Below are 15,805 nucleotides of genomic sequence, written 5' to 3'. Positions count from 1 at the left end.
CCACAGCCAGGGCAGGAACCAGGGCCCTCAGCCCCAGCACAGCCACAGCCACAGTCAGGGCAGGAACCAGGGCCCTCAGCCCCAGCACAGCCACAGCCAGGGCAGGAACCAGGGCCCTCAGCCCCAGCACAGCCACAGCCACAGCCAGGGCAGGAACCAGGGCCCTCAGCCCCAGCACAGCCACAGCCAGGGCAGGAACCAGGGCCCTCAGCCCCAGCACAGCCACAGCCACAGCCAGGGCAGGAACCAGGGCCCTCAGCCCCAGCACAGCCACAGCCAGGGCAGGAACCAGGGCCCTCAGCCCCAGCACAGCCACAGCCAGGGCAGGAACCAGGGCCCTCAGCCCCAGCACAGCCACAGCCACAGCCAGAGCAGGAACCAGGGCCCTCAGCCCCAGCACAGCCACAGCCACAGCCAGGGCAGGAACCAGGGCCCTCAGCCCCAGCACAGCCACAGCCACAGCCAGGGCAGGAACCAGGGCCCTCAGCCCCAGCACAGCCACAGCCAGGGCAGGAACCAGGGCCCTCAGCCCCAGCACAGCCACAGCCAGGGCAAGGCTCTCCAGTTCAAGTACTAGAGCAAAAGGGAGGTGCTGAAAGGTGGCAGCTCTGAGAAGCAGGAGGGGGCTGCTTCTGTTTTTAGGCAAGCACAAGGGAAGCAGGTTGGCAGGGAACGGCCCAGGAGGCAGCACACAGCATGCCCAAGGACAGAGGAGTCCATGCCAAGGACAGTAGGAGCAAGCTGTACTAGTGAGCAGAGGGCCAAGGAGAAGTGGGGCTGCCCTAGTGCTGGGGGGATTCCTCTGGCACAGCTGTGGCCACTGAGGCTACCTCAGGGTCTCTCTGGCCCCAGAGTTCAGCCCAGTGGTCTCCAGGCAGAGCCAGCCCCTGTTGTGGGCACAGCAGGTCCTTCACCCCCCTGGGCCCTTCCACACCAGGCAGAAGGAAGAGCTCTAGTGGGGTAAAAGCAGCTCTAGTTCAGGTTATCACCATAGGTGAGAGGAGGTGCCCTCCTGGCCCCGTGCCCTCCATCCAAGCCTGTGTCCAAAGCTGCTTCATCCATCCCCACCTGTCATGCTCTGGGACAAACCAGGGATAACATCAAGCCTGATGGAGCTAGGGGCCAGGTCAAACTTGGCTAGTTTGCCCCCTCCCCTGACCCTGCACCCTCCCAGGCTGTGTACACCACCCAGTGCTGCCAACATAGCTGCTGGGGCCGTGGGAAGACTCCAGGCCCACAGTCCTGCCCCACAGCAGGGGAGAGCAAGGAGCCCAGGGACCAGAGCTCTGCTTTGTCCACACTGTCCCTCTGCAGGCAGACAGACCCATTCCACCTCTCAAGCAAGGACCCCATTGCTTCACATTCAATTCTGGGTTGAAACTTATCTCCTAAATGTGATTTAATACTGAGGGGGGAGCCCCACGGTGGGTAGGAAGGAGGAGGAACAAGGCTGACACCCTCTTCTACACCTGCTCCTGCTGTGCCCACAGGCAGCTGCCCCTAAAGCCTTGTCCCCACACAAGTGGCCACTAGGCCAAACCCACCTTCAGCCCAGCCCCCCATCTCACCTTGGCTGGGCCAAGCCCTGAGCTCTGCTGTGAGCTCACATTCCTGGGCAGGGCAGCTCAGCAGGAGCTGGGCCCTACTTGGCCCTGCTGAGTCAGGATGACACAGGACAGAAGACAGGTCCCCATGGCACAGGGCTTCCCCCTGCCCCAGGAGTCAGGCTGCAGAGCACTTGAGGGAGCACGTCTGTGGGAAGACACTGCCTCTCCCAGCCATGGATGTGCAATTAAAAGAGTAACTAGAAGAGTGTCAGGCCAAGGCCAGCCTGAGCAGGATCGTTCCTTCCACATGTGCAGGTAAAAGTGCAAATATGCAGTTGATGTTTCTTTTTTTTCTAGTGAGGAAGCTCTGGTGCATTTAGCTGCCAACATCTTGAAGACCAGACCAAGAAGGGGAAAAAAAACCCAACCAAAATAAGCTTCCAGAGAGTTCAGCTTCACTTTGCTACATGGTACCTTAAAGTCAGAGTTCTCTCGCTTCCGGCCTGCAGCCATCAGCTCAGTCCTGCTCACAGCCGCAGCAGGGAGTGGAATGTTTGTGTCGATGAGTTAGATGCTTCAGGGAAGAAGGAAAGAGGGGAAAAAAAACCAGGTTACAACCCTATACATGAATGCCACTTCTGGGAGGAAAGGGCCCTTGCAGCCTCTTCAGTTGGGTGGTGCAGGGCATGAGCTGTGGCAATTGTCCGTGTGGGAGCCGCCTGCGGCAGGGAGCAGGGGAGCACGGTCCGGGGGGGAGGCACCTGCACGGGCACCCACCGGCTCAGCCCCGGCCAGGGACCCGTAGCAGCCAGAGCACTGAGGGGTGGCCAAGCTGGGGGGAAAGAGAGAAAGAGAGAGAAACTAGACACAGATTCAGAGACAGGAATCACTGGGCTGCAGCACACTCCCTGCTCCCAGCACCCACAGGAACAGGCTGGGACAGGCAGACACAGCCTCGCTCCCAGGAGCCTGGCTCTGGGGACACAGAGACAAGGAGAGGGGAGGAGCACCAGGCCCTGCAGCACTGGTCCAGAAGACAGAACCTCTGAACCCCTCACTACACCCCCTGGGCTGGCAGGGTTCATGAGCCCACCTCAGGCAGCAAGGGCAAGGCTGTCAGGTCTGCCCAGACTATCCTGCTGGGGATACCTGGCCATTTGCCCCCACACCAGATGCTCCTGCAGAGCTTTGTTCCAGTTGGCTCCCAGAGACCACATCCCTCTCAGGACTTCCCCACCTCTCCCTTTCCAGGGGAGAGGCTTCTCTGGAGGTCTTTTAAGAGCCTTCTGCAGCCCCCCCCCCCCAGCTAAGGAGAGATCCAAGATCAACCCTCCTGTCTGTAGGCATTGCCTAGTTCTACCTGTGAGCACCCAGTGCCAAATCCACCTCTCAGAGCTGGGCACTGCTGTCTAATTAAGATAGCTCCTTTGAAGCTGCAGAAGGGAACAAACCCAAAGTCCCTCCAAAGGCTCCTTGCCCTAGCTGCCTCCTTACAGCCAATTCTGGTACTAAGAGTGGAAGCTGTGGGGTGGGCAGCACAATGCTTACCCTCCTTCCCTGCCCCCAAGCCGGGACAAATCATCATCGCTGTCGTAGCGCCGTGGATTGTCGAAGAAGTAGGCTCTGGAGCTGTAGCTGTGGCTGTTCACCATCCCTGCCGGAGTCTGTCAACAAAAAAAAGAGTTAGGCCAAGAAGGAGCTGTTCCTGAGAGCCTTCCAAAAGGCCTGTCCCCATACCACAGACACCCTGGGGCTTCTCAGCCTCCAGCAGCTCTCTCAGCCTACCAAGTTCTGACTCAGCCTCTGAGCTCGGAAGAACAGCACCACAAACGTGGTTGGCACCAGCTCCCAGAGGAACAAGACCACTCCAAACACCACGTACTCCTCACTGCTCACTTCCACGTGCACCTGCAGAGAGAAGAAGGGGTCTCTGTGCAATCCCAGCCATCAGCAGAGCTACACAGCTTCCCAAGCAGGAATGCAGAGAAACCCTTACAGAGGCAGGAGTGTATACACCAGCACAGTGACTCCCACCTAGCTGCTGCCGCTGGTTTTAGGGAGCTGGTTCCTTCAGTGTGCTGCCAGGGCACTGGTAGCTCCCTCCCCATGCCAATGACTTGCCCTTGCACACAGCTATATCTGATTAAGCATTGCTTTTCTGCTCTAGTTGACTTGTTCCCCCTCTCCCCCAAAAGAAGAGTTGGCCATCTAAAACTAAGGAGCACAAGAGGAAATCCCTCCAGAAGGAGTAGCCAGATAGAAGGAAGAAGCAAGCAGGGCTCCTGAAGGCAGCAAGCCAGTTTGTCTGGGGGTTGAGCCAGTCAGACACCTCCACATCATCCCCTTTGCACCCACATATGCCCTCACAGAAAGGTAGGGGACTGTCTTTCACTCCACCAGCACTGGACTTGGGGTCAGGGACACTTACCTTGTCTGAAAGGTTGTCCCAGCCATAGTTAAAAGGACCAGGAACACTGTCTGGAGATATGGCCACAGCTACCAGGTTATAGCAAGCCCTTGAGGAATACAGGAGAGCAACTACAGATCCCACAAGAATCGCCTGGCAGACAGATGTTCCCTACAGCAGGAAGAAAAAAAACCCCAGTTTTAATAAGGGCCTTCCTACAGAGCTGCAATCCTCCCCCCATTCCCCTTCAACACCCGAGGAGCTGCGCAGGCAAGAGTGACCCAGAACATTTGGACGTTGTTGCTAACATCCTCGGAGCTGGTGAAGAACTTCTCGGTGCGGCGAGAGCCCTGCAGTAGCACAGCTACACAGCCGAGGTCGCCAAGGAGCAGGGAAGGCTGGAGGCACGGGAGGATCTTCAGAGGGGTGGTCCGGAGCTGCTGTCCCACCGCTGCCTCCCCGTGGGAGCCTCCAGAAGGACAGCCAGGCACCAGAACGGACAGCTTGCTGCTTCTACAGCAGAGATGTGCACCCGGATCATTCGCCCTGCAGCATGTGGGCACCCTCATACTGAGCACAACGTTTGCCTAGCAAAGAAGCCCAAATATTGGGGTGGGCAACTCTGAGAAGAGGCAGAAAGACCCAGCACGCAAACCCCAGTGTGGCTGTGGGACAAGCCAGGCTTTGCTGTACACAGAGCAGAGTGCTCAAGGCTGACTGGATGTTGTGGGACCTGTGCCTCCTGTGCTGGTGAGCAGCTTCCTCTCAGGGCTTCAGATGCAGGGCTGTCAGAGGGACAGTTACCCATGGGAGGGGAAGCCACCTGATCACCTGCAAGTGTCTCCATTTCTGTGCTAAATACACCCATGAAGGCCTTTAATAGCCCCTGGCAGCCAGCAAGTCATCACACAGCAGCCAGTAAGCAGGCAGGCAAACACATCTCAGCAGCTGACTTGCCTTTGTCTTTGGAGAGACAATCTGGTCAGGAAGCTCATCTCCTTGACCTGCTCCACATCCAAGCCATGGGCACACTGTCTCCCTTTCCCTGCCTTCAGTAGCACTTGCTAAGGAGAGTGTCTTGGAAAGAGTCAGCACAAAAGTGCTCCTAGAAGCCAAGTCTCTGCCAAAGCACAGGAAGGCAGCCTGCCCCAGCACTGTTAGCCCAGCCCCTGCTATTCAGGACAGCAGAATAGGAGGCAGAAAGGCTTGGGAAGCAAGGCTCCAGCTGACAAGGACCACAGGATAGGACCTGGCAGCGAATCAATAGCCTAACCTTCTTCTCAAGTGTCAAACGGCTCAAATCTTCCTACCTTGAGAGGAGGCCCCTCCAGCCCTGCTGCATTGAGTCAGCAGGTTCACAGATGGAGGTCAGGAGGTCAAGACAACCTTCTTCAGGCATTTGTATAACACTTCTGCCCATCCCCACCCTATTTTTGGAGCTCCTCCACAACTTGAAGTCAGAGGATGCCTCTAAGGAAAGGGAGCAGCACTTGAATACAAGAGACCTTTACCAGACAGCCAGGTTGAGTGTTGAACCCCAAAGCAGGCTTCTCCACAGCATGTTGTACAAGAGCACAGTCCCACAGGCAGCCTCAGGCACCTAACTAGAGGAAGTTACTGCCTTGCTAAACTACTGGTGGGTGAATTTGATAAGTTAATTAGTGTCCAGAGCCAGTCAGAACTGGATACCTGGCCCATGCAAGCAGGGATGGGAGCAGGTTCTCAGCTTAGTCATGGCTCCTCTTTCTCACTCCAGCTCACCAGGCTGCAGCCCACAGCCTCCATGGGCAGCCACCAGCAGATCCAGCAGCCCACACCACAGGGCCTGGGCAGCTACACATGGCCTCTGCTGCTCCAGAGAGCCAAATCTCTCTCACAGAAAGCCTCAGCTTCAGCCCTGACAGCACAGCTCTGGCCACCCTTCTCAGCTGTCACTCAGTTGCCCTCTCCAAGAGAGGGGCAATGGGCCATGCTTTGATCATGCAGATAGCCTGCCAGGGAGCCACGAGGTGCCTTCAGGCAATGCAAGGCAGTAGGCTGGAGCCACAGTGTCCTTTGTAGCCCTGTCTGCTGCCAGGCTGCTTGTCATCCCCTTCATCCTCCTCCTGAAGGAGGACAGAGCCATCCAACAGCCTCCAGGGGCTCTGGGCAGCCTCTCACCCCAGCCAGGCTCTAAGCTCATCTAGATTTACTTGAGGGCACATTGGAAATGTGTTTCTGGAGAAGGCCAGAGCCCCACCTGACACCTGGAGAGAGGCTGTGCAGATCATACAGGGTGAGGAGCTGTACCAATGGGAAGAGACAGTAGCTCCAAAGTACCAGAGCCAGGCCACCAGCTTCCAGTGGGCTCAAGTGTTTCCTAGAGATGGCTGCAGGCTCAGAGTGCAGCCTGCCCTTCTCTACAGGCCGGGTCCCTACCCTGGAGTCACTGCCTTCCACAGCAGTGACATGGCTTCCCCAAGGAAGAGAATGCAGCTCAAGTGCACACTTAACTGCAGTCTCCTGCTACACTAAGATGAGGCTGCTGGTGGCTTACCCCCTGTCCTGTTTGCTTGAGAAGAGTTGTCTATGTTCAGGCTGTCACCGTTCCTTCTGCCCTGGGACAGGACCTACAGCAACTTTCCTTATCTTATCCAAGAGAGGGGAGGACTGCCTCTGGCTCAGGCAAGCAGGCAGCTAAGGCTGACTGCTGGGGAGATCTCCTTCACAAAGAATTGTTATGCATCTGCCAGAAGTAACAACATGTTGCAGATCTTACTGTCCTTAGTGACAACATACTGCAGGAACTCTATCTGTTGCTCTTGGAGAGCCCTCTCCCAGTCAAACCCCAAATTCCACTTCTCAACCTGAAAAGCATAAACAGCTCAAAAGCCTGCTGTTGTGCCAGCAAAGCTGCAGATGAGGTATTCCCCTAAAAACCACACAGGGCACTTAATTCCTACAACAGAAGCATGAACCTCCTGGAGGGAGGAGTTGAAGAGCTGCCACCTTCCTGCCACCTGGAAGGAGTATTTGAGCAACAACAGCTCATGTGCCACCAGGCCAGTGTTGCTCTGAGTAAGCACATAACAGATCCAGCTGAGGATTGTGCAGTTCCAGTGCAGCTGATGAGACATTTACCTACCTTGGACTCGAGGTAGACGTTTGCTGAAGACATCTTTCCTAGTTTGCACATGCAGCAAGCCAGTGAGATGGCACAGAGGATGAAGAGGCTGTCGTTGACTAGGGCACGGGCAAGGACTGTCCACCTCAGCTGGTTCTCTGGGACCTCACCATGGATTAACATTGCACAAGTTAAGTTCACTACTAAGAAGAGGAGGCTGGTAAATATGGAGCCCAGATACAACAGGACCCTGGAGAGACAGCAGGGGTGGGGGGAAACAGAGTTGAATCACTGCTGGGCTCATCCTGCACCCCTCTCCTATCCCATCAGGCCAGGGAACCTCCCAGCACACCCAGTGCTCTGTCTGCTCCGAGGATCTGACCTTCCAGCAAGTTTCAGTGGTTGTACTGCCAGCTCAAGCCTGCAGAGTATTTGTCTGAGCTGCTCTCATAATGCATGAGCAGTGTAAGTAGTCATGAGTTACAAGACTCATCTTCTGACAGGTCCTTATCTTGCAGATTTTAAGTGTTGCTCTAGCTCTGCATTAACTTCAGTCAATAAGATATGAGTCATCACAACCACTGCAACTTATTGAAACCCACTGGAGCCTGCATTTTCCACTGTGGGTTTCCCTGGAAATGGTTAGGAAGCTCCTGGGCTGCACAAACACAGGTCTCACCTACTGCTCAAGCCTTCTCCTGGCGGGGGGGGGGGGGGGGGGGTCTTTTCTGAGGTGAGACAGCTCAGAACAACCTCAAGAGTTCATCTCGTTTGTTTTCAGCACCAGGACACTGATAACATGCATCGAGACTTGCAGCATGTGCTTCCTTAGTGCTTCTGAAAGTCCTGGTTCTGCTCTGAGGCATGGCCCTGACCCTTTGCCAGAGCACAGCTACATATGGCCTGAGTGGTGTTCAGGCTTTGGGGCCTGAAGCTCCCATTCCCAGCTCTGCAGTAAAAGTTCCCCTTAAGCCAGCTCTGAAGGTAATATTACAAAAGGAACACTTACTTGTACTTGTTGAATTCAGCTGCACATTTCACTTTGAATATGACCTAGGGGAAAGATTTACACATTGTTAGTTAATAGGACCTACAGTTTGCCTTTAAGTGCAAAGATATACACAGAGGAGAAACCAGCCACCAGCTGGACACCTGGAAGGACTCTAGATCATCTGGTTGCTACTAGACTGGACTTACCAACAAGAGAGACTGGTACTCTTTTTCCTGCAAGAGCCAAGCCCAAATGTAGGTGTCCAACAAGCTTAAACATATTTAATGCCCCATTTGTGACAAGGGCTTTAACACCACAGCTACAGACTTTATGAAAAAGCAGAGTTGAGCACTCAGTAGTCACTAAGATCATTCAGAAAGACATCTACTTTGCCCAGTGTTCAGTGCTGCATATTTTAGAACCTCAATCATACTTGACTTCTTTTAGAGAAAGCTGCTTCAGCTGCTGTGCTTTAGCAAAACAAATAACTGATCTGAAACAGGCCTCTGGTATTGGATGGGCGACCTGTAAACAAGCCTTTGGCACTCACAGCTCCTCCACCTTTAAGCTGTTTGAAGGCCAAATACGCCCAAAAAGCAACCTTGAAACGGCAGCAAGTCATCCAGAGGTGGAAGGCCCAGTCTGCCAAGTTTCATGGCTCACTTGACAGCCAAATGTATTAGGTGACAGGCAGTTATTTGCAGACTATTTCACTCGTCAAAGTGACATGTGCTCTGTCCAAGAGTGGATCTGGGTTCTGTCAGTCTCCTCACCACACAAGAGGTTAGGAGACTTGAGCTGAAAGTTGCAGAAGAAGAACTAGTGCTTCAAAGCAAAGGCTCCCAGGCTCTCCTCAGGCTGCAGGGGCCTGAACACATGCCTGCACCCCCAGCCAGCTGGGATGGGAAGGCCAGAGGAGAAATGATGAGCTCTTACACTCAGGCAGTCTTACAGCACTCTTCCCAATAGAGCAGACAAGCTTTTGTGTCCCTTTGGGCTGGAAGGTGGCTTCTGCTGAAGCCTCCAGAGGCAGGACTCCCAGCCTAAGGCAGTACAGCCAGCTTAGGAAAGTGCAGACACACTCCCAAGTCACATCTCAGAGGTGAGCACAGCAATCCTGCTGCAAGGTGACAGGTAGCCAGTGCTCACACATGGCCAGGACAAGCAACATGCTGGCAGAGACACAAGGAGCTCATTCATCACACACGGATGCAGCACAGACATGGCAGGAGCTGGGTTTTGTCCTGTGTCAAATGCAGATGCTGGTACAGATCTCACCAGGAAGGATCCCAGAGCTGTTGCATTCAGTCTCAGATAAAGCTTATGTCCTGACTAGAGACTCTGAAGGAGCTTGGGAAGAAATAGAGCCATCTAGCCAGATCCAGCAGACAGGTCCTTGTGGTCACTGCTCATGTGGAGGTTTCCATTTCACTGCCTCTGGAAGGAGTCTTCCCTGTCAGCTTCCAGACTGTGGCTGCAGTGAAAGATCACTTACAAGGCACCCTTAGTCAGCTTCCCCCCCCCAACTCCTCCCTGAAGGGATTTCTTGTCTCCTGCCTTCCAGTCAGCACTGAGGGAGCAACAGCACTCTGAAGCTTCAGGCTCCTGCCACCAGGATTTCCAGAGACACTTGAGAATTTGAGGGCTGTCTGATCCATTGTAGCGGTTCCAAGCATTTGAAAGCCCTCCTATAGGGCATCAGACAGCTTCAGCATCTGGCTTCTCCAGTCTGAGGGAGGATTAACTCAAGCAGCACTTAGTGGGGAACAAGACTTGAGCAGAGGGAGGTATTCAGCCCCCATGGCTGAGGGGCACAGTACTACAAGCATTCTCTGAAGCCCTTCACCCTGTTGTGTATTTCTCTGGGCTGATACAGGCCAGGACAAGCATGGCATCATCCTTTGAGCTCCAAAGCTCATCCAAGTTACAGGAAACCTGGGTCTTGGAAGGACCACATGGTGACTTCAGGAAATTCCTTGAATGCTCTTCTGTCCCAAGATTGCCTGTAGGCCATATTAAAGCACTTTGGGAGTGTCACACAGACAATAAAAACACCCAGTTGGGAAACGCCACGGTTCAGCACCCAGGTGTACTGCATGGAAATCCATGTGAGGTATTTGTACTTCTGCTCTGACTCCCAGAAGAGGAGTCTGTAACTTCAGCCTCCAAACAGCAGCCTGGAGTCCCTGGCTTGTATTCCAGCTGATAATCCTAGGTAAGAACAGCAGAGCAAGGCAATGCCACCAGCTAACAGGAAGATGCTGCATCCACAGCTGCAGCAACCCTCTGCAAGGGCCTCCTGAGGCTCTCCCCTACAGCCCTGAGCCCTAGGGACAAAGGCACACAAAGCTGTCTCAGGGTTAAGAGTGCAATGGCAACCTGAGACTCACACCTGGACTGCTCTGGACTGCTGCCACTAAAAGCAGAAGGAGACCACAGCACCAGCCCCACGGTTTTATTAGCCCCCAGCTACTTAGTCCCAGAACTTTAGGAAAACGACTGTCATTGCTCAGTTCACAAGGGATTTAGTTACCAAGGCAAGGTAACTCAGAAGGTTGCTTTACCTTCACGAGGGCTGGGGCAGTAGGTGACACCAGTGATGTTCACAATACACCTTTATGTTCTTATCCTTGAGATTTCCAGCACTGGACTACATCTGCTGCTTTCAAAACCCAGAGACAGCTGATGCAGAGGGTTCCACTGTGAAGGGAGCACAGAAGGCTCAGCAGTCATCCTATTCTTCATAAATATAGGAGATACAGACCCCTGCCCTCAAACAGGTGTGTGATGCCAAGTTGCTAGTAGCAACCCTTGCAAACTGAACAGTTCCTTTGGTCCCTAGCAAACTGGCCAGCCTTAGAAGTCGTACAGCTGCCTGCTGACAACAAGGAATAGAGGTCCCTGCTGGCCCAGTGCAGCAGGACCAAGAACATTTACTCATAAGCAAGCCTTTCCTAACAGTTAAGCAATAGTCAGTTGCCTTTCTGGAGCCACAAGTCCTTTGAGCACTTCCCATCAGCCATGTGGGATAAGGACGTGAGGTTGAGAAGACCTACAGACCTCAAAAGTCCCCAGTGATGCTGGAAGCTTTTGTTTTTGTGATGGCTGATTTCACAAGAGTGAGTATATCTTGTTCCCATCACTGAGCCCAAGACTCCTCCTTAGAACATGTACTGGAGGTGTCACAGCTAAGAGAAAAGGGCAAGTGACAGACACCCTACCCCACAATGGCCCTGAGGACACTGCCAGCACTGTAGCCCCAACATGGAGCCTCAGAAAGTCCTTCTACATGGTTTTGGTACAGCCATTCACAACAGATCTGAAAGATCCAGGAGAGCCAGAAACTTGCCATTGTCTGATGGAATCAAAGTCTCTTTTGCTCCATAAAGAAATTGGGGGTTTGGGCTCTCAAGATATGACATAACCACATCCCATCTTGCCGTGCATACAGCCCTCTCAGTTGCCAGGGCATACCCGGGCAGATTCCCTCTCCCACCACAGAGATTCAGCAGCAAGGATCAGAGCAGAGCACAGATTACTATTTTGGGACTACATCCCATAACAAGTGTTTGAGCCCCCACCTGCCCCCAGAGATCATCCTGTACCATGATGCATCTACCTTGATTTCCTGGAAAGGCTGGTTGCTGGCATGGCCACCTGTTCATTTGGGAGCCATGGGAATCATCAGTGATGGGATGGAGCAGTTTAAGTGACCCCTTACCAGCTGTTCCTCTAGGGCAGAGGGCACATGCTAGGTGTCTGCTAGACAAGGAAGGGGGAAGAGTGTGAGAATGGATGGAGGCTTTTCCAGTTTTCCACCTGAGAAGGCAGGAAAACACAGGACAAGGACAAACAGCTCTCCCAGGCTGGATGCTCCTTCCATGCATGTCTGCTCCAGTGCAATTAGAGCAGCAAGGGATGAAAGAGGCTGATGTCATCTAATCAGATGGAGCACTTAAAGAAACCCAGACAGGTTCTGGGATCTGGGCATGCCAGGCTGGCGGGGCAGCCCCTTGGAGCCTCACCACTCCAGCACGAGGCCTTACTCATTGCTGCACGCAGTTGCTGACTCCCAAGTGAGACAAGGACGCCAAGTGCTCAAGGAGGTCTTGGAAAGGGTCAAGATGGAGGTTGTTGTGGCTACATTTCCACGTCTTGTGCTTCTGACCATGACCTAGGGGAAAGCAGGAGCTGAACTCTTGGGAAAGACAGCATTACTCAAGAAGATGTCTAGCTGGCAGCAGAGGAGTTATTCTAAAGGCAAGGCAGAGAAGCACCCTGGGCTGTGTATCTGAGCCACAGTTCTGCCAGTCTGAGGCAAGACTGAGGGTGGAGCTGAGGAATTCTGACCTGATGCACTGTGAACTCCAGGTTTCCCCAAAAGGAGGTCATGCTGTTACAGAATGAAGCAGTGAGGAAGAGATGCTCCCAAACAAGAGGCACTGCACCTTGTCATGCTCCAGGTAGAAATAAGGCAGTGACAAAAAGAACCTGTCACCACCAAATCTGCATTCCACACACATTTTGTCAGGCCTCCCATGTCCCCTCGGGAATCTCTGGGGCCAGGAGGGGATAGGAAGAGGATAACCTCTCCCCACTGAAAGGGGAGCACCAGACAGTTTCACAAGTTCAAATTTCAGTCCCAGAACAGCTTGGAGTGTAAAATAATGCTAGCAACTCCATGGATGTTTGTTTCCTGAAGCTCTTCCCCCACCCAGCACCATTTCATCCTCAGCTTGTACACAGTCTCAAGGAGCTCTGTAAATTAGGCAGGATTAGCTCAAATAACACAGCACAGGTCACATTTTCTTCCACTGCTTAGACAGATGCCATTCCTCCAACATCCCCACAAAGGCAGCACTGTGTCCAAAGACAATTAGCCAGGCCTTTAGCACAGAAGCAGCCTATGCTTTTATCTGAGGACCAGCCAGAGCACGATCACACCCTCAGAGTAGCAGAAGCCCAATGTCCTTCTACAGCTTGCTACCAACTGGCCCTTCAGAACTGAAGAAACTCATAAACATAGCAGTCAGATGAGCTGCTGTAGTCCCACCATAGCTCCACTTTCTCCTCCAGGCAGTGACAATTCTTGTTTACTTACACCCTAAGCCCCGTTAACACAACTCCTCCAATGCTTTAAGAGAAACACTGAGCACATCCAAGCCAGGCATACCTCTGTTAGCTACCAGCACACAGCACCTTCCTGTCTAGAGAAGGATGGGCTAGTTTTAATCAGCCTGTTGTCCAGACAAGGCCAAATGTCCCTACACAACATCATTTCTCCTGTTAAAATGGAAGCCAGAAAAGCACAAAGGCTTTCAGTACCTCTAGCTGCACTTTCTCCAAACCTCTGGAGCTGCAGGTTTCACTACCTACCACCACTGTGAGATCACCCACAGGCACCACAAAGTGCTGGGCACCCATTCTGTTTGAAACAGCAAAGTGTCAGACCCTCTCTGCAACCAAGCATGCATACCCATTTTAATAAGTAATTTCATCCTTCCCCACTCTAGATTCTGAGCTCTTATTTCCTCAGACAGGATTTCCCTTGGCTCCAGATCTTCAAGGAGAAAGAAGTGGGGTATGTTCAGCAGGAGTCTGCTGAAAAACAGACATGGGAGGAAGGGAAGCCTGAGGAATTATTTGAATTTACTTTACTGCTCTTTAAAGGAGCGTTTTAAGGAGCCTGTGAAGAGGCAAATCCACTGTCAAGTCCAGCAACTTAGAGGGGAACAAAAATCCAGCCACTTTGTGATAGCAGAACATGGGATCCTTTCCTCAGCTTGCCTTTCAAGGGACACTCAAACACCTACTGGTTGGAGCAATTGGTAGGTCAGGCTCCCTTTCCCAAACAAGATGGATTATGCACACCATTTGTTATTTTCACTGCCACTCGATCAGCAGCATATCTAACACCAACAGCTTTTTAGCCAAGCTTCCAGGTGTTTGTGTTGGAAGGAGGGGGGGGGGGACCAAAACAGCTGAACAGTCCAATTGCTCCAAGTCCCACGTTATCATGTGAATGTTGAATGTCCTGGGGAAAATGAAATCATAACTCCCCTGGGTGACACATCGGAGCGATGGAGCGGTGCCACTGTGTGTTAGCGATTCCTTTGTGAGGCTGGCGAACAGCTGAGAGCTGCAAAGCAAAGAAGCTGAACAACAACAACAAAGCTGGAAGGAAAGTGCTGCCTATTTATGAAACAAGTCCCCAAACTGGAAGGCAAAGCAAGCAAAGGGCTGCTCGGGAGAAACTGGAGCAGAAATAAGATAGTCAAAGGAGGAAGGGGAGGGGAGGAACAAGGCTTTAATAGATAAAGATGAGTGAAAGGACTAGAGAAAGGAGGATAAAAATCACAAAAGTGATGGGAAAGCCAGAGAAGGAGGACTACAGCTCAGCGACAATAACAAGCGGCTCCACAGTGTCCCAGCCGCGATCATTGTGCTAGCAAGGGGCCCACCTCTCCAGCCCCAGGCTGTTGTCTCGGGAGGCACAGGGATCTCAGGGTTTTTGTCTGACAACAAGCTGCAGAACAACAAACCCAGTTCACAGCAGAGCGGAGAGATGGAGAGAAGGAGGGAGCGCAGCAACAATAGCAGAAGAGGCTCTAGCTGGTGACGTAATGGTTGGCATCACTCCAGGCCAGAGCAGCCCCTGCTGCTGCCACTTTCTGGTCCCCTTTTGAGAAGGGGACTCAATTAAAAAAAAGATGCAAACAGTTCCTTAAGAGACCCCCCAGCCCGTGGCACTGCCACCCATCACAGGGTTACAAAGGGGAACCTCATCGGGGAGCAGGGCATATCTCTGCACCCCCACAAGCCCAGATTCAGGGCATGTGCCTGCCTCTCCCCCACCCCGTGCCCCTCCCCGGGCTCTGCATTCAATGCTCACCCTTCCTCCCACCACCCCGACGCTGGGGTTCAGGACACAGTTTCTGCCCACCCCCAAGCCTGGATTCAGGGTTTTAATCCCTATGCTTCCCCCCCCCCCCGTTCCTCCTTACAACCCGAGCCCGAATTCAGGGCACAGCACTGAATCTCCTCAGCCCGCCCCAGAGCCCACATGGAAGACAGACAGTGTCCCACTGAGCCCAGCCGGGACCTCCACACACCCCCCTGCATCCCCCCACAGAGCCTGGTGTCAGGGCACAGCTCTGCGACCCTCCAAGTTGGGCGAGGAGTGTGGGGAGGGAATAGAGATGACTGAAGAAGAGCCTTTAGCCCCAGCATTCTGCGGGGGGGGGGGCGGGGGGGGTGTCCTGTCCCCTCCCCCTCGTCCAAGAAAAAAACTTACCTCAGCGAAATAGAGGTTGAGGAGGCAGAGGCTGGAGAAGAGCAGGCAGCCGGGCAGGCAGTAGAGGAGCCAGTGGGCGAAGGGCTGCTGGAGGCGGAGGGCCTGCAGGGAGTTCTGCAGGTAGAAGGAGAAGAGGGTGGTCCTGAGGGCAGCCCAGAGCAGGCAGAGGAAGAGGCAGAGCGTGTGGTAGCTCAGCCGCCGCTCCCGGTAGTAAAGGAGCAGCCAGAGCTGCAGGTAGGCGAAGAGGAAGAGGGCGGCGTAGAGCGCGGTGTGCAGCACGGTCAGCCCCAGCTCCACGGCGTAGGGCACGGCGGGCCCCTCGGCCGGGGCCGCCCCCCGCTCAGCGAGGGCCGCCGCCGTCGCGCTCATGGGGCAGCGGGAGGCAACGGCCCGCCAACAGTCGCCCGCCCCTCCCGTCAGCCCCGGCTGGACACCCCCATGCAACAATGGGGAGCTTCCCCCC

At 53.8% G+C, this 15,805-nt stretch overlaps 1 protein-coding gene across 2 annotated transcripts; it reads right to left on the bottom strand.

Annotated features, from left to right (window-relative positions):
* Window positions 1-359: 359 nt before the first annotated feature.
* Window positions 360-15,720, bottom strand: GPR137C (G protein-coupled receptor 137C). 2 transcript variants are annotated; one of them, XM_061997934.1, is made up of 7 exons: window positions 15,343-15,720; window positions 8,067-8,110; window positions 7,079-7,307; window positions 3,976-4,125; window positions 3,333-3,455; window positions 3,096-3,211; window positions 360-2,379 (listed from the first exon to the last, which is right to left on the bottom strand). In XM_061997934.1, exons 1-7 carry the CDS (start codon window positions 15,709-15,711, stop codon window positions 2,214-2,216), a joined length of 1,197 nt encoding a protein of 398 aa, XP_061853918.1. In that variant the 5' UTR covers window positions 15,712-15,720; the 3' UTR covers window positions 360-2,213. The 2 variants fall into 2 exon arrangements, with proteins under 2 accessions (XP_061853918.1, XP_061853919.1); XM_061997935.1 differs by having other exon boundaries at window positions 360-2,121.
* Window positions 15,721-15,805: the final 85 nt, after the last annotated feature.

Source organism: Colius striatus, chromosome 6 (assembly GCF_028858725.1).
Source record: "Colius striatus isolate bColStr4 chromosome 6, bColStr4.1.hap1, whole genome shotgun sequence".
Taxonomy (NCBI): Eukaryota; Metazoa; Chordata; class Aves; order Coliiformes; family Coliidae; genus Colius; species Colius striatus.
The sequence above is the reverse complement of the archived record's forward strand: the minus strand, read 5'-3'. Positions and strand labels throughout refer to the sequence as shown.

Bases quoted from the DNA above. Each gene is read 5' to 3' on its own strand.
- GPR137C (XM_061997934.1), bottom strand. From the start codon at position 15,711: ATGAGCGCGACGGCGGCGGCCCTCGCTGAGCGGGGGGCGGCCCCGGCC. The intron at 4,126-7,078 runs GTAGGTAAATGT...TTCCTGCTGTAG, and splicing joins ACGTCTACCTCGAGTCCAAG to GGAACATCTGTCTGCCAGGC. The intron at 3,456-3,975 runs GTAAGTGTCCCT...TTCTCTCTGCAG, and splicing joins GGGACAACCTTTCAGACAAG to GTGCACGTGGAAGTGAGCAG.